Source organism: Coturnix japonica, chromosome 12, assembly GCF_001577835.2.
Source record: "Coturnix japonica isolate 7356 chromosome 12, Coturnix japonica 2.1, whole genome shotgun sequence".
Lineage (NCBI taxonomy): Eukaryota > Metazoa > Chordata > Aves > Galliformes > Phasianidae > Coturnix > Coturnix japonica.
In genome coordinates this window covers 12,635,934-12,663,814 of record NC_029527.1, presented here as the reverse complement: position 1 = coordinate 12,663,814, position 27,881 = coordinate 12,635,934, and the positions used below count along the sequence as shown (strand labels likewise).

At 39.7% G+C, this 27,881-nt stretch overlaps 1 protein-coding gene across 1 annotated transcript in view; it reads left to right on the top strand.

The window, feature by feature from the left end:
• Positions 1-27,881, top strand: part of TAFA4 (TAFA chemokine like family member 4) — a 67,635-nt gene that overhangs the window by 20,460 nt on the left and 19,294 nt on the right. The window contains exons 2-3 of the mRNA XM_015874840.2: positions 954-1,089; positions 4,132-4,247. Of these exons, the coding sequence (XP_015730326.1) occupies positions 1,010-1,089; positions 4,132-4,247 (196 nt within the window). The 5' untranslated portion in view covers positions 954-1,009. The remainder of the gene's footprint in view (positions 1-953; positions 1,090-4,131; positions 4,248-27,881) is intronic.

The following is a 27,881-nucleotide window of genomic DNA, read 5'->3' as shown; positions in this document are numbered from 1 at the left end:
TGTCTGCTTACTGACTTTTCTGACCCCAGTATGTGTTAATGTAATTTTGTGTTCCTTAAAAAGTGGGTTTCCGATTGATCAAAGGAACACTGAAATGAAAGGAGTGGTGGGAGAACACGAGAAAAGGTTATTGTGGTCACTTCATCAGGGAAGACCACATTATTATTGCTCTCACAAATTACACCGTGTTGTGTTTCCAATAGCAGAAGGTCAAGTTGTGCCCAGGGATAGAAGTGAGAGAACAAATATTAACAATAAAAGCAAAGAGACTTGGCTGCCTATGAAATGGGGGTGTTTGAGCTCATTATTCTGTGGAATGTGTGTCACTGCTGCTAGAAAACCATCTTCATATAATGACTTGGAAATGTAGCTTCTGGTTGCAGGTGGGCTTGACCTGAATATGATGCAAGTAGAACCAGAAGCATCAGTGGGAGCAGTAAAATATTGATCACACAGATGTGGTCCTATGGATGCATCCCTACGGACCCTCTCTGCTCCTGAGGTAGCTGGACTCCAGGGGCCTTGGCCAAATCCTTATGAATACAGTGAAGGGTTTCACTCCACACTTAATAACCTCTTGTTCAATTTGTTGGAGGTTTCGAGCAATCACGTGGAGATCTGTTTGCACCATGGTGGTGTCCTTCCACAATGAAACAGCTTCCATGGCATTTGCGTGGAGAGAGAAGACACTTGGTTATAGACCACAGTAAGCAGTGTGCCTTGTATGTGTAATTTCCAGGGGAGCAAACTCTGCCTTTGTTCATGTAGTGGTATTTCAGAGCTGTCTCAACACAGCCTCCCTGTATTCTTTTAAACAAGAGCAGCGTGCCTGCTGCCTTTGGCATCGGGTTGGACTGTAGATGGCACTGTGAAGCAACGATTTTGATAACAAAGATCTATTTCACAGCATCTTTCTAGACATTAATTGCAGTGTAATATGGCTTTCTTTGTAGGTCCCCAAAGTGAAGAGAACATTCTGAAATGCAGAAAGGCTTATCTGCAGCCGCAAATGGGAATCTGGAATAACTATGAAAAACACACTGAAATAATTGTGTTTGACTGGAACAAAATTCTTGCGAAGTCCCCAAGGTAAGAGCGCTTTTTAGCTTTCAAATGACACTGAAGATTTGCTATTGTGGTTAGCAACACTATCCACTTGAATCCAAGGGAGTTAAGGCTTGACATTTCTGAGAGTAGCAGCCTACTGACGCTGAAGGGCCCAGCACCCCTTGTTGCTTCTGTCTGCCAAACTTCATTCTTCCCTTGTCTTGTTAAAGATCACCCTGTATCTCCTGTATCTCTCTGTATCAGTGGGCTGAGGACTGGTATCCTGTCTACCTGCAGGACAGACTGGAGTCTGCAAGTGTCGTATTGTTGTAATGACACTGAATGTTTTTAGCAGCCTCTCAGTTTGGATGTAATTGTATGGATGTTTTTTAGTAATACACTTATTTCTGAACTCAAATGTACTTACTCAGGACTAAGCTTGCTCTGTTACGCTAATTAAACACTGTTTTCCATTACCTGTCTAATATCAGGGTCCTGGTTTCAACACAGTCAGGCTTTCATAATATGGGAAAGCTTTGAAATGATATTAGCACACATTTCCATTGAACCCAGGCTCGCTCCTCTAATGGGGATGGTGGGAATACCTGGATTCACTTACATTCTGAAATAGGAGCTGATGAGCAGCCAGTGCATGATTTGGGGCCAAATATCTGTCCCATCTGTTAAGTCACACTGGAAATGGCATGCTCACAATTTCTATCTGTAGTATTTAATTCCAAGAGTTAAATCCTGCTTTCAGTTACACCTCAGCAAACCTGAAGGAAGGCCCCTATCTTCCTTATGTTACTACAGAGTGACACCAGAGCTGGGATGTCCGCTGATAACTGGATCAGATTTCTGTGTTTGACTTTAGGGTGGCAAAGTTAATGAGCAAGATGAGTAAATCATGGCTTCCTATTCAGAGGTAGTGGCGTATGAGGCGCAAGCCACGTGTTACTGTTGTCATAAGAGGAGAAGGAAAACGATGGTTAAATTCAGCTCTCTCCTCAGTAAAGTGATGTTGTTGTTGTTGTTACCTGGGGAAAATCTAGGGACTGAGTTCTGAAATGGTAGATTTTGAAATGGTAGATTGATTTCAGTACCTGCTGCACAGCTTAGTTAGATGAAGATCAACAGCAATAACAACGCTTGTGCTCCTTTCATGGTTACTCAGCACCATTAGCTGCAATGGCCTCATGTGGTTCAGCTGGGTGCAGGTGAATTAGGTCCATGGTGATCAGCTGGAGAGTAACTGCTGTGAATTAGCTTAGGATGCTCCGTAAGAGGATATTTCTAGGAAAGGTAAGGAGCACTGAACTCTTTTGAGGCTGATTCATGCTTGTAGAAGAGATTCACTCGCTGTTTATAAAGGAACTGTTTCTTCTTATATTGATTTCAAAACAGAGCATCTTCTTAACACAGTTTAATATCCATATTTTTCCCCCAATCAATCCTTAAAATATGGCTTCTTTATTTACTTTTTCTTTGAGATTCTGTGTTATTTCACAATAAATGTGAAGCTTTTTAAATAGAACACATACAATGGTGGGCTGAAGCCTACAAGGACAGCTGAAGGGGGAGAACAGTTCCTTGATTAAAAACAAACAAGGAACCAGCAGGTGCAAATAGGGTTTGTTGCTAAAATGTATTTACAGCAGCTTTCTGGCCCCTTAACTTTTGATATGAAAAGGTGCGATTCTGAATTGCTTGGGCCTTATTGATGTTTTCATTCATATGTGTTGAGAGAATAGGGTTGTCTTGTGGTGAGCGAAAGGGAAAATCAGGCAAGCGCTTTCAAATGAGAAAACATAAGATCTGTTTTAGTTTCAATGGCAGATGGTTGCTGGGTTTAAAACAGGACCTTCACCTGCCTGCCATAGACTGAGCTGAAGCATGGGATTCTTTTAATTGTATTTGCTTATTTGGAAATTATCAGGCTGTTCAGCACTTGAAGGATCTGATTGGTTGAGCAGTTTCAGGTATTGAAAGGATGGATAGATGTAAAAAAAAGTATTCGGAAAGCACGATGAGGAATCAGAACTAGAATCTGCAGGGAAAAGTTCTCTAAGGACTTTTTGGTGCAAATATAAATGCTTGTGATAGGCTTGTCCAAATCCCAGCATGCCGATTAACTGCAGAATAACATCGCTGCTATGAAAGCAGTATTTAGTTCAGTTTATGCAAATCTATGATTTGCCTTTAATTAATTTGATGTATTCCTGCTTACAGCATCTTCTGGAAGTGGGGAATGTTACATCTAGGAGCTCAAGTGCATAACACACATTTATGTATTGCACGAGTAATAAATCATCGTAATTGGGTTTAAGAAAATGATCAGATTAACTTTCTATATGATGAATGGCATAACATAAGCTATTGAAGGATTTAATTGTAGATATTTGCAGCAAAATTACTGGGGATTTGTGGCCGTATTTCTATCACTCGCATAAATAAGACTAACAGCATCTGCCTTCTGTTGAGCAACTGTTTTCTGAACTAGTTTCTAACACCAGCAGCATAACGATGAGTCCTGGTACACTTGGCTGAGGTGATGGTTTTGTGACTGTTTAACCCTTAGCAAACCTTAGTGATGTCCAGGAAAGCCAGCAGGTAATCTGTATTTCAGAGATCCAGCCAGTTTATACACGTGCCTACCTGAGTGTTGGTGCCTTTAACAAATACTCCCAAAGAGGTATTAAATACAGATGATGCTGTTCTCTGGTGTTTCTATGATTTCCAGGCAAGTGCAGTTTAAAAGTAGTGGCACACCTTATCAAAATACATATTGAAGCTGTGTGGATGGACCTTAATGAAAAAATAAAACCGCTCAAGATGTACTGCAGTTGTGTGGTGTTATTATAACTATACATGTGGTAACCTGATGTGTGGTAGCCATTTCTTCAGCTGGTAAAACATACTTAGAAAATGAATTGATTTCAGCCAAACTGCGAAAATGATTTTTGCCAGTGCTGCCTTATTTGTTATTCTTTAGTATCTCCGCAGTGTTTCCTTCTCAGCACTGCTTTTATGTTATTCCCTACTTGCATTGTTCTTTCACTCATCTTCTTCTTTTTCTGCCTCCAGGATGAGATTCTGTGCCAAATCAATGCTTCTATCTGACTGGCTCTTTCTGGTCTATGTGTTAATGGTCTGCTGTAAATTGCTGTCCGCCTCTAGCCACCATCCCCGGGGACATACAGGTAGGAGTTTTTGAACTCATTATGTGCGTCCGAGACCAATTAATACCACTTGCAGAATGTTAGAGCCCACTTCTTAGCTGCAGATAACTGATGAGGCTGTTGACAGCATCTTACAATCAGTGCAATGGGTTAAAAATATAGCAGCAACAAAACGTGTTGCTGTAAAATTTCATGGAGTTTCCAGCAATTTCATGCAGTGAAATCCCTCCAAAAATTTTCTGGTGAGCTTCATGACTGCCAGGACTTGTTTGTTTGTTTAACAACTCTGAAATGTATCTTTATCTTCTCCCTCCTCATCCAGTACTTACCAGGAGACTTTATAGTGTTATCCTTGGCTTTGGTGAGTGATAGATCAAAGCTCTGAGACTGTGTGAGCCAGTTCTTTCACAGAGTAACACAGATATGGACTGTGATTTAGTTCATCTTGTGGCATGATACATTTTTTTTCCTGCAGAGCAAAGCAAAAATAATTGCATTTAAAGGAATGCATTTAAATTCTAGCGAGATACATCTACCAAGAACAGTGTAAGTATCTCATTACATATGGTAGAAACAGCTCAGAACAAATTGGGTTGGCTTTGTGAATTGATCCTTGACTGGATCTTGGAAGCAATGTGTTTGTGCTGGGGCTGTGCAGAGACCCCAGCCTCACTGCAGAAAGACATATAGAGTACCAGTGCCAATGCCCTGTATCACCTTTGATCCCAGAAGCAAGAAACGTAAAGTTAATGTAGTAGTACCAGTGAGTTCTGCTTTTAGCTCAGAATCCTGGCTGCACCCTCATGATGAGAAGAGTGAACTGAGAACTGTGGTCAGAGTCATTCTTGCCTGGGGATTTCTGCAAGGCTTCCTGTTTGTGATATAGTCGCCTTCTTAAATCAGGTGTATTGCCATTAATCCATATGAAACGTTCATAACTCTGAGTCATGTTCTCCTGGGTCTGCGTGCAACTTTAACATACACTTCAGCTCAGCGCTAGGAAGAGAGGATACATTTGTTAGAGTGCTCATCTTCCAGATGAGACAACCTATCGATCTCTTTCCTGGCTGCTGCTGGTGGTTGTCTAGGTAAGAGCTGAAGGACCCTCATGTGCATGCCAAAAAATGTGAAAATCCTGGCACATGCCTCTGAATTTGACCCGCATACAGCTGCTGTGTCTGTTTACGTGCCCACGGCATGTTAGCAATGTGTGTATCTAAGAACTGCACAGAATACCTTGCCTCATCACCAACTTCTGGGTTCCATGGTACTGTGTGTTTGCTATATGATGTGGTCATGGGTCATGGAGAAATAGAGAAGTTTCAGCAAAAGCCTGTAAGGTTTTCCCGTGGATACAGGATTACCATTTTACAGGTAGCTGTTATGGTAACTGACTAAATCACTTCGCTGAAGAGAAGGGTCTACATAAAATGCTGACTTAATTAGGCAATCTTGACCCTTCCTATAAAGAACTATTGCTTATCAGCACATTTTGGAGCTGATTAAACCATTGAAATTCCTTTTGTCATTCAGGGAAGTCTTGCAAAAAGAAATGTTATTTTTCGTCTTGTTAAGATGCACTTTGCATGTGTACCTAAGGGAAATACATGTAATAAGGCAGCAGTGATCCCCTGTTGTGGCCATATGATGAATGCTCATTATGTGTCATGTAAATTTTGGCAGTCTTTTAACATAACATTTTGGAATGCTTCACTGCATTCTTTTAACTGGCACTAAAGATTTTTTTCCCTTTATCAAAGAAGGATTGTAAAACACAATCGAGGTTCTCAACTGTTCAGCAAATTTTCTTGCAGTGCTTACTCTGGTAGGTTCTGCACAATAGTACGGTCAGATTATAGAGCTCTTTCTTCTTCAAACAGACTGCCTTGAGGCTGGAGCTTTTTCTCACCTTTTCAGACTCTTGGTGTGTATTCTTCCCCAGATATGAGCTTCTCTCATGCATACACTGAAGTGACCCCGATCCCAAATTGATTCTATGTTCCAGATGCAAGTCACCCCATTTTTGATTCTCTTATCTGGTGCATGGCATCACAGAGCATTTAGAAGGCCCTCATGATGGGGCCTGTGTTTCCCAGCATCATCTTTCTTTGGCTGTTCAATACAGTGCGTTGAGGTATGATCAGATCTGTGATGTAATCGGATATGTGAGCAAAACAGTGTCTTGCAGCTGATTTGCGTCTGAAAGCAAATAATTTTCTTTTAGTGCAGCTCATTTCATAGAAAGCAAATAATAAACCTCATCTGGTTAATATAAATTAACAGGAGGTGCATATATATATATTTTTTTTCTGGTTAATAGACAACTTCAATGTTTTTCAAAGTAAAGTGTGCTGGAGCATGTTATTTTGGTAGAGGAATGAGTTCAAGCGTTGGGTTTGGCAAGGCTTTTGTCCTGTGTTCCTTAGATCAAGCGGCTGTAAGCCAGTAGGTATATATTAAGGTGGGAAATACCTGCTGTTTGAGAGACACAAGGTATGTAGCTTGTGATACTTTAAAAGGAGCTTGTTTTTAAGAATGTGTTATTAAAAGCCATGTGTTTCAGTCTGTGTTTTTGGTTTCTTTTAGAAAAAGTGCTTACTCATGACATCTAAGAAAGTTTGTTAGCCAAGGGCAGACAATAGAATTTAAGCTGAAAAGTGGGATTGACTTCTTTTTCTTTTCAAAATACTGCAGTTTTTAAGGAGTCTAATCCTGGAAAGACACATATTGACTTTGGTTGTTTTAGATGGCACTTGAAAGAATGACATTTGACAGCTGTCTCCATAATATTCAGACAGGAACAGAGACAATATCTTTAAGGACCCAGAAACCATCCTGTTGCTGAAAAGTGAAAGACAAGGGCATTGAACAGTCCCTTTGACAAAAAGGGCCTCATCACTGTAATAAAGTGTAGGACAAGGCAGGCCTATTCTTTTGTTCTGCAATATATTTGCTGCCATCAAATAATTCTTAGTGGAGAAAGAGCCTTGTTCAATCTAGCAAGCCAATTCTGCCATTGCTTTGAGGAAGTTTGGATCTCGAACCCAGCTTGAAGGCCTCAACCTATTTTTCATTTGAATGGTGCAATTGTTTTGGCTGACAGAATTAACTAGGCAAAAGGTAGAGGAGAGTTGTTCCTTCTCATTACCATTAGATCACTGAAGATGCTGCTTATGCAGATTATTTCAGCAGGCTCCCTCTACATCTGTGGAGAAAAGACAATGCAGAAAATTCATCTGTCTTCATTGCTGTGAAGTGCCCTTTTGAAGAGCTTGTCTTTTGCACTGACAATGGCTGAGCACCAACCTTACTACAGCTATTTAAAATGAGGCAGTATTTCAAGCTCCCAGAGTTCCTAACTGAGACCAGTCTAACTATCAATTCCATGCTGTGCTGAATGAAGCAATGTTCATTTAGTACCAGAGAAGATTTGTTTCCTCCTCACTGCTGTAAGTCAGGATCCACAAATGATGAGACATTGAACAGACACTTCCTCAGGTCACCTCACTTGGAGGTTGGACTTGTAGACTGTTAATTGGTATAACCAGCTGAACAATTCCTATCATGTTTAATCAGTACAGTTTGGCTTTTTTTGAGGCTGCTGCATTTTATTTTTATGTGATGATTCCTACCTGAAATACTTTCAGCCTCATGCTTGTTGAAGGTTCCAGTTTTTGGAGAGGCCATTATTAATACTCTTGAAAACCATTTGCTTAATACACATCTGTAGGGCCAAACTTGTCTCTGAACTGTCTTACTTGGTTCACTTTCTTTTTTCTTTGTTGTTTCAAGTGAAGAGTTCTGCCCTAATAGTCTGCTTGCTTCCCACAGATACAGGATGATGAAGAGCATGGGGATATATCACTCTGTTTGAGTTCACTGGGACAGCTTGGTCTTCTTGCCAACTGGAAGAATGAGTAGTAACTTCACAGAGTTTATTTCCCATTGCTCTGCGGATGGATTAATTTACAAGGTTATCAGAGGTTCAGTGGGAGTCTTGTTGAAAATTGCAATGGCAAGTCAAATGTGCAAGACCGTGGAGATTGGGAAGTGAATTCATAAGGGAATTAACAGCAGCCTGAAGTGTTGAAAACTCTGCCTCTTTGCTTAGTGAAATGCAGCAGAAAATCTAATTTGCTGCTTGGCATCTTAGATGCGATCTCTTGCAACCAGGTTTCTGTCTTGGCTGGTGTTCAGGGGACCAGGGGTTTCCATTGTGTGTAAAAGATGGGCTTATTTGTTGATTGTGCTGTGCAGGGTCTGCACAGGGATCTGAGATAATCTTCTGGGCTTCTGTGATCATTTTCCTTTGTGCCCTTCTGACTGATGCTTGAACTGGGTGACACTGATGCATGGGACTCAGTTCATCATCTGAGTTTTGTAGCTGTGGCCTTGATGCAGAAAACAAAGGCTCTCCTCTCTGATGCTGCTTTTCTTCCCTTGCTGTTGGTTAGGGAAGGCAGAATCTCTTTAGAATGTGTCTGTTTCTGATTTTCTGCCTGTCTTTAATTGCTTTCTGATCTAACCTACCAGTGGGACCATCTGAGTCACTCTTTTGTCACAGTCTGCTTGTTACTTGGTCTGTTGCAGCTTTTCACAGCTTTAAGGACTTTGTGAGTAGAACTGTGTCCTCGATAGATTCAAACAGGAAAACTTTTACATTGGCTCCATGGCTTAATCTACTTTAATTTGAAGGCTAACTGGAAGATGCAACTTTATGTTAGAAATAATGCTGCTTTCAAGGAATAGAGGGAAAAGCAGCCTTCTGATTGTCCTCTTATTTTTGGGCTGGGATATCGTGCATTCTAACAGTGCTGTTGGATTGCTAGGGGCTTGGTTCCTAGTTCCACCAGAGGGCCCTGCAAGGCTGTGGAAAGGGCTTCATTGCACAGCTGCAGACAGACAGCACGCTTGGTGTCTTGTGATTTAAGTCACAACGGTGCATTTCACTAATTAGAGTTATGTGTCTTCTGTATTTCAGCGGGTCAGATGTGGTTAGTGCACAATAAGCTTTAGCCTTTTGTGCTGTTTAACTCCTTTTATGTCTTAATGTTTTATTCAGTGTGTTATTTATGTGTTTTATTATCCAGTTTCTAAATATAGTGTAAGCTACAATATACAGCCCTGGCTGTAATCTCAAGTAATAGGGTAGGGAAAGCAATTCAGTTGAGCAATAGGATTCCTTTAAGACAGAACGGGATGGAGTTTTCTGCATGATGTTTGCTGGTGCATTTTTGAGGGGGAAAACAAAGGAGGAAGAACGGAACCTTTATTTGTGGTGGAGTGGTGAAGAAGGGGTTGTAAATAACATTGAGAACTTGCTGTATGTATGACAGTCTTTTTCAGAATCCATGTGTGTGCATAGAGGCTACCAGCAAAGAGAAATTCAGTGTTAATTTAGTCTTCTATAGGGTAAAACGTACCCAGAGTGTCTGCATTAGCTGAGCAGAATGTGATCGTATATGAAAAAATTTATCCCAGATAATTATGGGAAAAATTTCTGATGAGGTGAAGAATGTGTACTTACGTGTATTGTACTTCATCATGCTACAAAACCAGAAAGAGGCAGTAATATATAGCAAAAAGAAGAGAGATTTTTTTTTTTTGGAAGGTGAATCTCACTTCACCAAACAATGGTAAGTCCATTGTATCAATGTGAAGCAGGAGGCCAAAACAAAGCTGTTTCCAGCAATGTCAGGGCTACCCTATTCTATAACTTCTGGGGAAAGCTTGTGAAGATACTATCAGCATTACTTTTTATATAGTTGCTATATGTGGAAATGTGATCTTTACATTCTATTGTCCACCATTCCAACCAAGCATGAAAAAGTGTTATGTTTGATATGTGTGTGCTTGTACGAGTGTTGGGAGAAAGAAGTAGAAATCTGCAAATAGGATGGAAGGCACCTTGACCTCACTGTTTACTTGAGTATAGTGATGCAGTGGAAAGTAGGACATGCTCTACTCAGAAGCTGTGCTATGGATTTACATGGAGGTCAACATGCTGAGTCCTTGGGAATGTTGATGTTTGAGTGATGAAGGCAATAGATGGAAATGTAAAGGGCTTGCATTGAATTTCTTTCTCTGAATTGATTGAAAGACTGGTTTAAGATGGAAGTCCTGACCAAACTGAATGGGGAGTTTGTGTTTCTTCTGTGATTTAGTTTCCAGCCTGCTCCAGATACGTCATATGGTGTTTGGTCCCAAAAGAAAAGTTAGACTTTGTACTTATGATTTTATTAACACTTGAGCGTTAATAAAATTCTTACTGAATTCATCATTCAGTGTTTTGCAAATCACTGCCATTTTGAGAGATGGAAATTGCTTTAGGGTCTGTTCAGCTATTGATCGACATGCCTGTGCTTACTGCATGGGTTGTGTTGTCACAGCCTTACAATCACATTAGTTGTAATAGCAGCACAGAGCCTGTCTGAGATTTCAAGTCCAATTTTAATGTAATTGTAAGGCCTTGTGCTACTGGAGAGTTCCATTCCAAGTGAGTGACTGCACAGGCTTTAAAAAGTCAAGTACTTAAAAGCAGGAAATCAGTTGTCATGTTTGGCCTTGCCTGCACCTTGTTCACAAAGACCATGTAAAGATCTCAGCTCTGTTCTCATGCCAGGTGTGGTTATTTTCCCCTGCAAAAGAGCTGCTGCTTGGTTTACATTTAGAAGTTTGTGGTGTGACTGAGTCTGGTGTCAAGGACATGTTGGAGCAAACATCTCATCTTGGAAACAAAAAAATGTTTAATTGTGGGAGAAACTGACAACGTATTTTCTTAAAAGAACCCTAATAATTAAATTGCTGCCTCTATTCCTTTGCTGCAGTTGTCTGTTCTTCAGTGTTTGGCAGTGTTCTTTCAGGAGAATGACCATTGGTGGAAGAGAGCAGGTTCTAAATCAGGTGGTTTAAGATGCCTTGTAGGATTCAGGAGGGTGATCTCTCCTCATCAGACTGAACATGCTACATGTCAGCACACGAACTGATGCTACACCTGGCATTCATTATCTACCAGGGAGGCAATTGGTAATGATACTCTGACAATAACAGAAGTTATGAGCAGAAAATTCAAGGATCAACATTTCTATTTCTTACTGTTTGCCCTGCCTTTATTTTTTTCCCCTTTCTTTATTTCCACTTTTGTTTCTCTGATGGACATCATCCATGTGACTTACAGTCCAGTGATGGTCACTGTCTTTTTTTTACTTATCTGAGTGTTCTAATTGATGATAATCATATAAGCACGTGGCAGGCTTTTACTGTAAGCTTTTATTTACTGCTTATATCTTTTTGATTACAGTCGTCCCATTAGTTTTGCACCTGAGTCTCCTTAAAGGAGCATCTAAAGATGTAGTGTGTATTTCAGAACCAACAGCTTTCTTTCACTGTCTCTTTAAAAATTAATTAATGTATTTATTTTTGTGCAGTGACTAATGGTTGCAAAGTAGCTCAGTGTTATACCTCGGGGGTGGAACATCATGATTGGTGTGTAACAGATCATGTTGTCTTAACAGGTATTTGTAAGGTGTTGTCTGTAACTGACTGGGTTTCATGTTGGCTGTTGATGCCTTATTAGCGCAAATGAATGGAATTTAAATGTATCGAGGTCATCTTTCCCCTGCATCCTATTTTCTGGCTGGGTGAAAAGAGTATTTCTTCTGCTCTCTGTATCCCTTTTTCTTTATTTCCCTTTTTCTTTGGGATATTTCTTTCTATGTAGCAAGAAATAGATGTGAATAAGGACCATGCTGACCTTTCTCCTTCACAGTGCCTCTGGTTTGTCACTGGATGGATCATAAAGGTGAGAGTACAGTGGTCCTGGGCTGGCAACTGCATGCTTGGCTCCAGCACAAGTGGTGGTCAGCAGCTAACGCTGCAAAGGGAAAAGAAAAACAGCATGCAAGCCCCTCATTTGTAACTATGGCCACTGTAAAGTTCCAGGTTGGATCCAGTGCTCTTCTTGATCCAAAATGCATAGCACAATGAAATATTATATCTCTTGAAAAAGATTATGAAAATATGCATGTCCAGGGAAAACAGAAATGTAATAACATCCCCTGCACAAAACAATTTGAGAATACCAAGGCTTTCTGACACATTCCCTGCTCTTGTCCTAGTGATGTCCTTTGCACAGTCTGCTCCTGGTAGAATAAAACGTGTATTGAGACTCTGAAAATTAAGGAAGCATATTATCTTGTTTCATGAATAAGCAATAATTGCACAGGCACATTATTATTATTATTGTTATTTAATGAGAGACAATAAATAATTGGTCAGCCAGAGGAAGGAATGGTGACTGCACTCTCATGACTTACTGTTGTGGAGAGGTGTTTGAAAGCCAAACAAAGATATCTGTATTCTTAGGTATTTCTAGACTATCTGTAAAAAAAAATAACATTTACTGAAAGTATGAAAATCGAGTCAGGATATAATTTGAACAGAGTGCAAATTATGTCTGTTGGCATAAATCATGCCAGCAGTTTGAGTGTCTGGCCCAAGCTGTGTTTATGCTAATGATTTCTGTCTATTCAGTCCTTTCAGCGGGTGTTGGTGTTCTTCCAACTGCAAACAAATACCCCGAACTGAAATCATATAAAATTTCTCATCTAAAACAGTTGGAATGTAGTAAAAAGGTCCTCAAAGTATTGTCTGGGTGCATCCTGCTGGAGTTAAAGAATTAAAATTGTGCTGATCCACAACTTTGTGTCACCAGTTTTTAGAAATGAAGTGAAATCGCTGTCCTCAGCAAAATGCCATTTTCTACAAGGGATCCCACAGTCCCCAGACACAGAATGGGAATAATTAGTCTACAACTGGCAAATAATTGTGCTATGTTAAAGTCAAGGAACATCTAGGCTGTATCGCAGGTGGTTTCTGCCAAGCGGGAGAGAAAAGAGGCCTTGCTGTGAGAACGTGTCCTCTTTCAGGGAACAAATCTAACCCAACAGTGAGTGCAGAAAGCATCTTCCTAACTTTTCAGCCCTTCTTCAGTATCAAGGGATTTGGGCTAAGTGAACTCTGGATCAGAATTAAGGCCTGAGTATGCTGTATATATCACTGATATATATATATGATGATATATCGTATCATATATATGATGATATATCATATATATATATATATACATATATATTCCTTTTTCTTTCCAAATTCATTCCAATCATTCTTTTGTATTGCCTTTCAACAAAAAAAGAAAGGTCTTTGTCCTGAGTTCTTCAGTGTAAATAAATAGCGGTGTGCTGGAGTTCCTCAGCCCAGCTCACTGCAATCAAAGTGAAGCAAGGTGTATGTCAGAGGAACGTGAGTTGCTTTGAATGCAAAGTGTGATCACTCTCATTTAACAGATGGGGTGCTGAAACACACGTTTGCTTGGTTAATATTTCCAGGTCTTAGGAACAAATTTGACTTAGTCGCAAAATGGTGCCAGGGGTTGTATTTAGATTGACTTGCCTGGGACTTGGCAGCTGGGCTAGTACTTACAGAGTTTTATTTATGCAAACAACAGAGTATGGCACTTAAATAACATCATTGCACTGTTCTGGCCAGCTACAGTGAAAAACATTTGAAAGCTGACAAGTGTCTGGCAAGCTCTCTCCCAGAATTATTTTCAATACTTCTTAGTCCTGAATCCATTAGCTAAGCTGGTCAAAAGTTCACGCAAAGAAATGGCACTTTTGAATTATTATTAACATTTTGCCTTGAATGCTAAATGTTCTACTTTTAAAGTGGGTGAAGTTCTGCTTGCTATATTTTATTATAGTCTATGATGTGGGCTTTCAGACCGAGATCCATTAAGTAATAAATAGTAATAGCAAGGTCATTTCTTGACCAAAGAAAAACTGAATGTTGTGAAATGATGAATTCAGTCAGGAGACACGCAGTGGAAAGATGGCATTTTTGTGGCAGTCTCAACAGATGGTCGTGATGAGATATTGCTAATTGCTACTGCTCTTATTAGCATGTTCACCAAGAACTGGCTTGCTACTTGCACATGGGTATGGGGGAGAAAAGTGGAGTCCTTCCCTCTGAAGTGAAGAGATCATAACATCACTGCACACCAAATGGGTCGCACAAGTCCTGGTAGAGAATGTATAACATTCTGCTTCCTGCAAAACAATTAACTATTTTGGGTGAGACGTAATTTGCCTTGTAACAGCAGAGAGGCTGCTTGGTAGTTGAGAATGAATTCACAGGCTTACAAGAAAACAACAATAACAGAGGGTGCTTTTTGTCTTTATTGAGCGTACGGCACAGGGTGAGAAACATGAAAGGAAGATGATGGTCCTTGGAGTTATCTGGGTGATGTGGTGTATTTAGAACCTGTGTATTGATAGATGGGTTTTACTAGCTTACACGCAGTGAGTGTGTATTGCAGATCTTGATTCTGTTTTGTGTTAATGGATTTCTTTAATGCTTGTCGTCCTATTTTTTTCCTCTGTAACTATTTTTCTGTATCTGATCAAAACTCAGTAAGTAGTAGTTTCTTAAAAACAGTCATTGATGTTGTAACACACTGTAAATAAAGAATTAAGCAATGAATAGATGAATATAAATAGAAGAGAGGATGAAAGGCACAGGAATAAACCCTGTGCTTCAATAGGAGTAACTCTGTTTAAAGAACAACATCCAATTGCGAAGTGATCTCTGGGGCAATGAGAACTACTTGTTATTTTTTGCATAAATCTGATAACTTAAGCTTGCCGCACTGTGGAAGGAAGATAATGTCAGGCTGATTGATGGAGTGAGCAGGACATGACAGTCTTCAAGGAAGAAGAAAGGCAGAAATCATTTTCTATGGAGACAGGATCTCATGATGTTGTCGAGAACTTGATAAGCCAAATGAAATCCAGAAATCATTTAAATTACAAGATGATAAAATGAGAGGAAGATAAATAGGTCTTTGCTAATGATTACATCCTCTTGTCTAGAATCAAAGATCAAATAATATATTGACATCTTTGGTTAATTCTGCTGTCCCGTATCCAAACAACTGTTAGAGTTTAAAATGGTTGAGCAGTAACCTAACAGCAGTGTGCAAAGGCAGAGATCGTTCTTCATCTTACATGCTATGCAAGTATTTTTCTGTGCAATGTTTGTATGAGTGTGCATATTACTGGGGCTTTAGTATTAAAATTCATGCAAAAAAAAAAAAAGTAAATGGGCTTCTTGTGTTTTGGTACAGTGGCAAATCAAGGACACCTGTTTGCTGGTGAAACTTGACTTATCTTAAATTAATGCCTCTGAAATGAAACACTGAGAGGATCCCAGGGTTGGTGTCTTGCTCAGATGAAATGTGAACTTTGGTTCTTCCATTCTGCTGATGCTGTATTTGGATGTCAGCAATGGTGGATGGTGTTTGTTGTTATGCATTTTACCTGCTGCCCCTCATGGCACCAAGTGGAAAGCTTCATCCATTCTTTAACTCTCATGCCACTACTGCGGCTTGGCAGAGCTCTACATACTGCAGTTTGATGCTGTAGATTCACTGATAATTTTGCCTGTAGTCATTCTATTGGGAATATTATAGACATGAAAAAATAGACATAGAGGGGAATGAGAGTCAGTCTGAGCAGCATTTCACAAAACAGTGTTGCTTGTGCAGCTGAGCTGCTGAGGAGAGGCTTATCTTCTTCATCCCTCATTGTCACAAGGTAGTCCACTTCCCCCCACTTCCCTCCCATTCTGCTTGATTTGTTGGAGGAATTCTTGCCTATTGTTGTTTTGCTGGAGAATCCTTAAACATCAGAAATTTATCTTCTTCAATAATTGCCCTGTAGACTGTACCCTGACAACTTGAGTTGACTTTAAATTGTCGTCATCGCTTCTGCTTTATCATCCACAAGTAACAATGTTGATAATGAAAATGTTGTGCTATCGTTTACCAGTTCAGAGGCCCTCTGTTATCTATGAGGAGATGATAAGTGAATAACAGAGTATCTGAGTTCTTGTTTTTACCCTGAACATCTGTATTGCCAGCTCCCAAGTAGTGAAACGAGGCAGGTATGGACTTTTAAGACCAAATTTACTAAGGCATTTAGATCCCCATTGCTTCAGATTTGCAGTGAGTAGGTTTCTTCAGGTGTGTGTAACAGGATACATGGTGAACTTCAATTTTAACTAAGTAAAACCTGTAAATTTCAAGAGCTGAATGTTGAAATAGTGTAAGCTGAGATCCTGCATTTGACAAAGCTCTGTTCAGCCTACTCTGTGTCAGCTCCAGCATCTTAGGGAGTCTTGGAATATCCTGAGTTAGAAAGGAGCCACAAGGATCATTGAGTTCAACTCCTGGCTCCACAGAGGACCACCAAAAATGAACAGCTCACACCAGAGATAAAGAGCTGTAGGATTGAAGTGGATCAGGTCCATGGAGTGATTTCACAGACACCAGGAATGAGCCAAAGCAGCAGAGTGACTTGCTTGCATGGAAGGTGCAGACAGTCGCAGTGGTTCTCCTTCAGTTTTAGTTTGCTTTCTCTGAAAAAATCTGTCTTGGAAAGCACTGTCAGCAGAGGTACAGTATAAATATCAGCCTGACCGTGACTCAGGCACAGCCCTCATTACCCACTGATCTACTGAAGTGCTTTTTACTCCACCTTCCCACCGGGTGGCAGCAGCAGAACGCGCCCATATATTCATGATTGTTTTATTTTATAATTATTTTATTTTATATTTTATTTTAATTTTATTTTTCTTTGACTGGTTCCTGGGACCATCCAAGTAGGAACATTCCTCCAGCTTTCATGTGACTTTCTTCTTACTTAATCTTCTGTTGTTTTCCTTTCTGTACCCAGCAGAGGTACAGCTTGGTTTTCAGTCTCCTCCCAGTGCCTAACAATGCATTCTTCTGTACTAGCCCTAGTGGGACTGAATTGGCCAGTGAACCAGTGATGTGCTGGTGTGCCTGATGTGGTACCACACCAACCCACTGGACATCGGGCAGAGCTTTACATGGAAAGGAAACTGATGCAGAGCATAAGCATTTCCCTTCCAACATTTATTAGGTTGAATCAACAGCAATTAAAACAGGCAGGTATTTACTGCCAGATAGTTTGGACAAATAATTTAATTTCCCACTACTTAAAAAACCGTCTTCATCTTAGCAAGCTTTGTAATTAGATTTGACCTTGAGCAATCCCACATTTTTTCATGCTACTTGAAGCGGTCTCTTAATTTTTGAGGCTATTTAACATTTAAATTATGTCGCTTAAAATTTGTGACAACACTTTGTGTAGCGCTTTGTAAAATAACACATTTCTGAAGAAAATGCCGTGATTTTATGCTTGGACTTGCAATATTTAATGTTTGTGCCAGCATTTAAATGAGATCCAGCTCGCTAACAGTCATTGGGATGGAAGTGTGGGCAGTCCACCTCGTTGTTTTCTAGCTGTTTGTGGGCACAGCCTGTACAGTAAGAGAAAAGAGATTTGAATAGGTAAGTTTCCCTCTGCAGTGATGGTACTAGGGAAGCATGTGGAGACAATACAGGAAAGCAATATGGGAGAAAACTCAAACTTAAAGCAGAAACAGGCTTGACCTTGCTTGGCCTTCAGTCTGAGGCTGAAATGAGATTTTGGCTATTTCCTTGCAAACATAGTGACACAAACCTCAATTTATCAGTACAAGCAATGTTCAATGGCTGAGTGTATTATCTGGTGTTGTGGTGTGGAAACTGGATCCATTCGACGCGTGGATCTGGAAGAGCAATTGGGTGGATCTGGTTAGCTTAAAAGCCCAAGGGAAAAGTCTCATTGAAGGAAGTTTGTTTGTTTGTATGTTTTCTTAAAAATAAGGAGATCTTTTAATTAGGGTTAATTGTGTCACAAAGAGAAGGTAACTGGTAAAGCATTATTAATCTAACTCTGTGACTGGCCCTTTGGGCATAATGCTGTGTATGCCCAAGGTGAAGGATGATGGAAGATCCGCAGGGAGAAGAGCTGCTCTAGATAGAAAACCCATGAAATAATCCTTTTGAAGCTGGGCAGTTAAAAGGGAATTTGAGAGCTTTAAGGGTACAATGCAGATAAACACTAGGATTCTTTCCCATAAATTCATTGGAAAATGACATAATACAGTCATGAAGTTATTAATGTAGTTACAATAGTTATGTTTAAGGACTGGTATCAAATAGATCCTGATGTTGGTGTCTTGTTCCCAAGTATAGGGATTAGCAATGAGCAAGAAGAACAATTCTTTGTTTTTTGTCCTGAGCAAGTTCTTTCTTCCTTCTCTTTAGTTTGTTCCATTTCAGTTTGCTCTTGTGTATTACAATACTTGTCAATCCAGTAGTCCGGTGTGTTTTGAATTAATTATGAAGCAAATGGAATTGTGATTGTTGCAGAGAACAAGAGGTGTCTGAGTCTGACTGTGTTTAGTGAGCCAATTTACAGTGCTTTCCAAAATGAGAACTGTGTGCGCATCTTGCATTTTGAACATCTCTTATCCCAGAAGGACTAAAAGATCCCAAAAAAGGCAAGGAGTATAATTTTACAGTGCCTCCAGATGTCACTGAATCCCTGATACGTTTTTGAACCTGCTGGGCCAGTTCCCAACCAAACAGTGATCTTCAGTGTTGTAGAGTTTCTGGAAGTGAGGTAGGTTATGGCACCCACTCAGAGGTGGCCCCTTCTGAAATGGGATTTGATTTGCTTAATGTCAAAAATTTGGTTTCTTCTGATGCGAGAAGACAGTGATGATTTGGATACTGTTTTCTATGCCAGTGCTACTGAGAGATGTGCCAGCTACAAGGTCGTCTGTCTCTGTGGCAATTCCAACCAGCCTGTGGTGATAGAGGAGGGGGAAGAGGTATTGCATTAGCTTATAATAGTCAATAATGGTGCTTATGGGCAACTGCTTACAGTTGTGAGCTGTAGCTGTTGTGTGAGTGTGGGCCATCATCTCAGCACTGAGGTCTGTCCCTTCCAGACTTGAGTTTAGTGTCTAATTTGCACCACCCTTATTTTCTTTATAATGCTGAGCAGGAAAGGTCATTGATTTCAGTGTTCATGAGTCACCCATTGGTCACTTCTGAAATTCCTACCTACAAAGTCTAACCCTTATTATCCACTTGTATTACATGAGCAATGTCACTCCTCATCCTGAAGCGACAGGGAAACACCAATGGCAACTTGCCTATTGCACCTCTTTAATCTTGTTTTGTGTTCGGTACCGAAGTTCTAAAATGTATTTAGCAGTGTCCCCTAAGTAATTTCAAGCAGAGAGTGGAATAGTGATGAAAAGCAACTGTTTAGCCAGCCAGAATGTGTAGCTGCAGTGCTGTGTGCTGCCAGGGAGGACTTACACCAAGTTTCTTGCAGAGTCACTGTTTTGAGCCATGGCAGCGAAAAGGAAACATCTACCTTTGAAACCTGGAAGAAGTCTAATTTGAGAAGTTTTATAGATTTATTTATGTGATAGTTCTAAGAAACCTTGCCCCCAGTGACCTAATTATGTCACCTGCATGCTGTACAGCTTTGTACTCCAGCAAGACTGCCACAAGGCATGTAAGCTTTGTAGTGAGTTTTTATTTTTTGGATTTTTTTTTTTTTTTAATTAAATAAATCAGATTTCATCTTTTCTTTCACCCCTTCCCCTCCCCCCATACAAGCTGCTGACTTCAACAGTTCATCTGAGCTTGGAAAGCTCCACTGATTTTTGTTTTGTTTTGTTTTTTCCCTTCCAAAAAGCCAAGGATACGATGATAAAACTAATTTGTCTTTTTAATCTTCACCTTGTAATTAGAGCTGAGATAGGCTGGAAAGAGATGCCAGGCAAGTAAGCTCTTTTCCTTTAAAAGCTCTCCGGGCACATAACTGAGTCTTGGGAGAGCTTTAAAGGAAAGCAGTAATGAAAATCCTGCAGAAAAGGAAAAATAAGCCAACAAAATTAAAACTTAAGTGTGCTATTTTTATCTGGGACTGGGAGCAAAAAGACTCTGGTACCTCTGGGTTTATTCTCAGATAAAACATGTGAATCGATAATCACTTGTAAGTGTTCTTCTTGTATGGATAAGCGTCTCTCTTTGTTTCTGCCCCACTGATTCCTCCATTACTAACATTTTAGGTGATTAAAGATAGTGCTGATTTTGTCTGGAGGCTTTTGGATCAGTTTACCTTAGTGTTGTTTGAAAATCTTGTTTTCAGGGAGATTGGTAATTTTTGTCCAAGGTACCAAAACCAGCTTATTTAAATGCTTGAAATGCAGCAGCTTTGGAATTTGGGCACTTTAATCTGAGAAAGGGTTTAAAGTTGCTGCTCCTTTTACTGAAGGAGTCAGTGTTGTGGTGGAAACAAAGCAGAGTCTCTGCCCTCATTTCTTAGATCCATAGGGAAGGTGATAGTGACAGTGGTGGTGGGAGAGCCTGAGGGCAAAGGGTGCAGACCCCAGTGCTGCAATGAGAGTGCTTACCCAGCGTTTGGGCAGTTTAAGTCACTTGATCTTGGAGTCTAGAATGACACAAAGCTGCAGCTCAGCATTGATTTGCTAACAGGATTGCACTAGCACAGCAGGGTGTTTCTGTGAAACTGCATGCAAAATGTCCATTATTTATTCCCTTCTGAATGCATCTAAACACCCTTATTGCAGGTAGCTTCAAACTGTTCCTCTTACCAGCTGATTTTCTAAGAATCCCATGACTTCTGCTTTCCATGGCTTATTCCTTTATCTTTAATGTTTGCTGCAGAAGTATTGGTTTGAAGAATAAAAAATGATGACTCTGTACTCTAAAACAGCCACATTTTTCCTTGACACATTGTGCTGAGGATGAAGCTTACAGTTTTGCAGTTCATGTATGAGAAGGGACATAACAAACATGTGTTTGCATTTCTGAGGACAAGTGGAAATGGATGGTCTTGAACAAGGTTTCTTTTATTAAACTTGTTACCCAGTTAAAAATGAAACTCAAATCCTTCATCACTTATTCAAGCTATTAATGTTTTTGCTTTTTACAGTGAATACACTGGACATTAGCTGGTTGTGCTTAGAACTGGCCTTTATTTCGTCTCTAGTGAGGCCTTTTTTTTTGCTTCTGCTTTCCTTTTGTTGAATGTTTATCCTTTGGGCTTTTTGAATGCAAGTATTCTTTTCTTTTTGTTTTCCTCCTGATTTTCAGTGACTCACTGAAGGCTGCTTTCTCCACTATCTTAACTGGAAGGGAATGTTGAAGATCAAAGTGATGCACCATCCATGGTCTAAAGAGAGTCAGCTAGTCAGCGATTATGATCTGTAAGCTGCATGTTAAGTGGGGATTCATAGATATATAAAACTAAATTTTAACAAGAAAATCCTCCATCATCCAGGCTATTCTGAAGTATTCACTTAATGTACGCATGTTATCTTTTCTAGTGATGTCAACAAAGTCAATGGGCCTGACTTGCCTATTACCTGTGCCTTCATGCAGTCACTGCCTTGGTATAAATGCTATCATTTGGACATTAGCAAGCAGCTGTAAACCTCTATCCTGTATTGCTCCCTTGTAGCTCTGTGCTATGATGCAGCTCAGCATGCAGATTTTTGAGTAAGGAGAGGCAATAGTTTTCAACATAAACAAGTCCACTGGGTCACATTAACCTCCTTCAGTCTCTGTGTTAAATAATTAAAATAAACTAGGTAGTGTTTAACTATACGTATTTAGAGACTTACTGAAGGAGCTTATTAGTTCAATATTCTAAGATACTGTCTTAAACCTTTCTGAGCTCCAGGATCCCTTATTAAATATTTAGCGTGTATTGCTGAAAAAGTCAAGAATTGCTTTATTTTATTTTTATTTTTAGTTGCAATAGCAATTCTCAACATTCTTTTAGCCCTTAAAATGTTGGCCACCTAGAAATAGCACTTACATCAGATTGGCACTTCTGGCCATGGAGGAGTACTTCTCATCTGCACAGATCTTAACAGTACCCCAAGAATTAATACTTGCAGAAGTTTCTGCAGTACACCCTTGAAGTATTCTATAGAACCACTTCAAATACACTTTTAAGCAATCCATTTGACAGCAGCTCCTTCAGATAGAACAAAGATATGTGTCAACTACTGGCTGTGCTTTGGAGACATCGCTATTTCTCTTTTGTTTCCAAAATTCTTGAAATGAAATTAGTTAATTGGTGAGAATTTTGGGTTAGCTGCTGTGAAACAGTAATTACTGGTGACAAGGATTATTGCCTGTACAGCGACACTGTTCATCAAAAGTTAAAATTTGAAAATATAAGGCATTATTGTGCTGTATATTGTGACTGATCATTTTGCAGTAGACTGACTTGCTGTAGAATCAAACTTTCAAGTTCAAGGTCGTCTTGCCAGGGGAGAGATTTTTTTTCTTTTTACTCGACAGTTTTGTAAGACTTACCATATAGCTGAGCAAAGGCAGCTTAGCGGATTAAAATAACATCAGTGATATCTCTTGTCTCTAGGGTAATGAGTTATGAGCAAAGCCAAGACCTCCAGGAAGGGATTTTATTTCTGCAGAGTCTCTATTAGATCGTACTGTATAGTAAACAAAAAACAAATGGTCTCACAGAGTCCAGTGTTGTTTTGCCTAATTGCCTGTCTTGGTTCAGTACCAGTAAAGGTAAGATGTAAACCATGTTGTATTTGCTTTTACACCCAAGTTGTGATTGCTTGCTGAGGGAATCTAGAGTACTTTTTCTGTCTGCCTATTACTAGAAACTGATCATTCTGTGCTAAAGACTTTTCTTCAACATTTATAATTCAAGTCTTTCAGTGTTCCGTGGTCTTGCAAAGATGTTTTCCACTTCTAACAGTAGGCCTGCATCAATGGCCTGTGTGTCCTGTGCACAAATATGTCATTTTTCATAGCATTTTCATCCTTAGATGGTCTTGATAAAGAATTTTTCTCTCCTCTACTGGGACTTGTATTGTAATTTGATGGACATGGAAAAAAAAAATAAAAATAAATATATATATATATATATATCCTTATGTTTAAGCTGATGGGAACATTGAAAAAAAAAAAAAAAAAGAAATCTTTCTTACCCAACTTCAGTGTTTTTCCTATATATGTATTACCAAAGTTTTGGATAGAATGTGTCTACTCTTAAGTTAAAAAAGAAAGGAAAATTGAGTTACGATTTTCAAGAGACTGTACCTTTTAATTGTAGTGTACAGAGCACATTCCTGCAGGAGATAAATGTTTCTGTATTTTCTAGTCCATTGAAAGTAACTGTCAAGTTTGTTGCCAAATAACGTGTTCTGTTTCATGTCCAATAGTTAGCAAAATTTAATTAGTATAAGCTGAAAAAATGGGATGGTTCTCAGTAGGGAGGTACCTGAGTTCTTCCTTGACACACCCTGTTGTTCATTTTATTGTAAAAGTTACCTGTAGGCAGCCATTCAGTGCTCTGAATGCTTCATGTTAAAGAGCAAATGTGAAGCTGGGGCACCTAGGAAACAAAAGTACCCCCCAGCTCACTCTCTGAATGGATTTCAAGGGGAGGATGAAGAGTTATGCTTCGTAGCTCATGAGGAGTTGTGGGGCTGAGATTTTTACTGTTCATCTTTGAGTTTCTTGTACTTAAATCTCAGAAAGGGATTTAAGTTTACACTAAATTAAAGTCCTTCAGGTGCCTGACTGTTGTGATCAATTTGGAAGCAATACGTGAAATCTCTTCCAAGCTTCTTTGCCAGGAGTCATCTTCTAACTTCTAATCACCAAAACACTGCAGTGGCCCAGCTGGGTTCTACATAGAGGCAACAGAGAAGTCACTTTGACACTTTGCTTTGAGCATCCCATCCCTGGGTAGTGCATAACATGTGACTCTGAGTCCATCTTTGTGGATATTATCTTCCTTACTGTTGTGCTCTTAATACTTGGAGGTATTGCCTTTGCTTACATCTCTGTGAGGTTTGTCTCATTCAGATCTTGTCTTTAGAAGGTGTTAGAAAGAAAACAAGATCCTGGGGAAATGGTGAAGCTGAAATGTCATTTAGCCACCTCACATATTGTTGTGATTCAAGATGCATTGTTATTTTTCTAGATTTTTGGAGCACAGGTTGCTTGGAACACCACTGATACTGGAAAACTGCTTCCGTGTTTGGAAGTGAACTATTTTTGGTTACATTGTAGAAGACAGATACCTTTGCAGCTAAGGGTGACTTCCAAAGCGTACGTATTTATGTTAACCTCAGGCCATCTGATGATCTGCCACCAATTTCACAAGGAAGAAAAATATTCATCCTAGATGCATCCTTCCTTATCACAGCCAGCAAAGTGTATCTTTCGCTGTATTTTATTGTTTTAAAACCATGAGTATTTTGTAGTCATTCTGGAATCTCTTAAATCTTTTTCCTCTTTTGATTCTTGCTCAGCCTTTGTCCAGAAAGGAAATTTATTCTTTAAATTCTGTGCTGCCTCATTTACATTCTCAGAAGCAAGCTGGAGAACTCAGTTAAAATTTCTTCTTATTTCTTAGGTAATGCATGAGTATAAACTGAATGACTGTTAGAAGTATTCAAACAAGAAACTTGCAGGCAATAGATTATATACAAAGTGACAAGAGGACTTGAAAATCCATTTATTTCTCAGCAATTTTATGCTGAATGTTGCCATGCTTTCTGCCTAAGAATAAAATTTTGTGGTCTTTTTTTTTCAGGCAAAAACTGAGGGTTTTTTTTATTAACAGAGGAATGGAAGTGTTCTTATAGTAAAAAAAAAAAAAAAAAAAGCCCGACTGTTTCATTAAAGAAGTTACAGCTTGGCAGTCTGTGTGTCTGAATTATTTTCCTTGGATGTTCTGCTTGTCAAGGTAGAATTTAAACGTGTCTGGCCAGGCCTGTCAGTGTGCTGACAATTGAGGGTTCTCTTCTCTGAAATGGTAGAGAAGAAACAAATAAGATAATTATATTGCTTGATCTCGAATGGCCAGTTTTACATACTCCGAAGGCATAAAGTGGCTACAAAGAAAGACTCGTAAATTCCTGTGCTCAAAAGAAGCACTTGTAAATAATTACAAGATGCAATCACAAAAGAACAGGAGGCCTCAATGGATTAGTAATGAGATACACAGCCTTTCACCTCAAAGTCATCGTTTTTAATCCAGATCTGCTGGGTAGTGATTGGTAGTGCCTTCAGATAGCTGGTTAGTGTGAAATTAGTTGAAGATTATGGTGTTATTACTAAGTACATGTCTACCTGAGAAAAATCGCTGTACTGTGGTTTTCTTTCTGACTGTCTCCTTCCTTCTTATCTGGATGGGGGACAGAATTTCTGCAGTTTTCTTGTATTGAGCTGATTGGGTAAAAATAATGGATTTTGGCCAGTTTCACTGCTGCTGAGAACTACCTGCTGGGCAGCAATGATGCTGTCAGACATGAGTCTTCTGCTATGTGCACTGGGGATGCATTAGCAGGAAGAGGTAGTAAAGTTGTTCATGTTTAAAGGGTAGTGGAAAACCAGTGAGAGCAGGATGCTGCAACCACACTCACTGTCCTAAGGAACTCTGGAAATAACAGATGAAAAGGTGTTAGTGGAGGAGAGGTCTTTTTCCATGACCCACTGTGCAAGTGAGTTGTGTTGACTGTGGAGGGCATCACAGATCATTATTGACAGTGGTGCTAATGCAATTGTCACTGACTGCTGCTGTTGTGATTCACGAGTGATTAAACTGACCTTTGTGTGGATTCCCAGAACCCTGGTCTTGCAGAAATACCTGCTTTCATGGAGCTGCCACAGCTCTGTAGAAAAACTTTCACAAGTGGTGCCTCTTGGTCGTTCCCACTCTGTCTCCTGTGGGATGCTGAATTATAAGAAGTACCAGAAGGTATGTTGTCTGTGTTTGTGAATTTGTGGAGATAGCTACAAATCTGCTAATTTATTCTGCAAGTGAGGCACTGTGTTTTAAGATTAAGAAAAATCAATCACATAAGCAGTAACTTTTTTTTTTTGTTTTCTAATGAGTTAAAGTCAACACAGATTTAAGAGAAATAAGGCATCTAACAGCTGATTTTACTATTGAGATTGTGATCAGGATAAACATTTGAGAAGTTTCCCCTTTGTAATGAGCACGCTACAAGAGGAGAAGCCTCATTAAAATGATCTGAGGACCACCCCTGTGGAAGAATTGTGGAACTAATGACAACTGTACCAGGTCACCTTTAGTCCTTTTCTGGCTGGGGAGATGGTGCAACATTTCTGCTGAAGTCAATGGCTCTTGGGGGAGACTATGTAGCGCTGTGTGAGTTAATGGCATGCTCTCTCCTGCCACCTATGCTTGCTCCATTATCCTTGAAAGCAGCCGTCAAATTTGCACAGTTTTAACAGAAACATCTGCTTCTCTCCCCTGGTTATTTCCTTCACATCTGCAGTGGCTGTGACAGGGCACGTGCTCTTCTTCATTCACCCTCATTGCTCTGACCTTTCCCATGGCTCGTTTTTTATGCTTTGCCTCCTTAATGACTAATCTAATTCATCTCTGCATTTGCTGATAGTCTCATTAAGGTCGAGGGAAAATTCACCAGGTGAGGCAGTCTGTTGTTTTCTAGTTAGAATATAAGTTTGTCAACTCTGACAAACTACCTGGGATACTCTGAAAAGATAATTTCACTACATTATTTCTGCAACCTGCCCTGTTATGACAAATGTTCCTGTTAACCCCACATCTTAGATATTTATAGACCTGGATCAGGTCCCCTCTCAGTCTTCTTTTCTCAAGGCTGAACAGACCCAGTTCACTTAGCCTTTCTTCATAGGGGAGATGCTCCAGGCCCTTCACCATCTTTGTGGCCCTCCACTGGGCTCTTTGCAAGAGATTCCTGTCTTTTTTGTACTGGGGATCCCAGAACCGGACACAGTATTCCAGATGAGGCATTACCAGGGCAGAATAGAGGGGGAGGATCACCTCCCTCAACCTGCTGGCCATGTTCTTTTTAATGCACCCCAGTATGCCATTGGCCTTTTTGGCCATGAAGGCCATGTTGTCAGGTTAAAACTTGGAAATAGAGCCACCAGCATGACATAAGAAATCTATGGACCTTTACAACTTCTGAATCCTGCCCTTCTTTTAAATTATTCTTTTACCATTAATTCAGGATAATACTAAATAATTGAGGATCACGAGTTACAGTGTGAAGGAGGACTGTGATCAGTTTCTGATTCCTTATTTGACTGTGACTATATTTTATGTGTTATTTTTGTTTTGTTTTGTTCTTCCTGTTACAATTTGGCACTAAATGGTGGGTACTGTGCAGTTTTTCCATAGGGGGAAAAATATTCTATAGTATTGGCTGAAAAAGTCTGTCAGCATTCTGGAAAGCTCACTTAAATGTTGCCTTTATGGATATAATAGTTAAAATAGCTTAAGTTCAATTAGCTGTTCCAGCCAGGTTGGATAGTCTGCACTTGCTGAAGCCATTTATAAGTCCTCACGTCACTCAGAATTAAAAATGCATTTGTGCAATTTAGTTTTATGACCTGTTATTGCTTAACTGGCAGCTGGATCTTACAGTTGGACTGCTGCAATGCTTTTCTTGTCCACTCCATCAGAATAAACCCAAGGTAACCATTACAGCTATATAAAACCTGATCTAAAATGAAGCAAACTCTGAAAATAATTAATCAGTGGTGATCAAGGCATAGAGGCTTTTCCAGGGATTAAAGACCAGCTGAGGAGCTGATGGCCCTGTGCCCAGTGCATTAACCGATCTGAT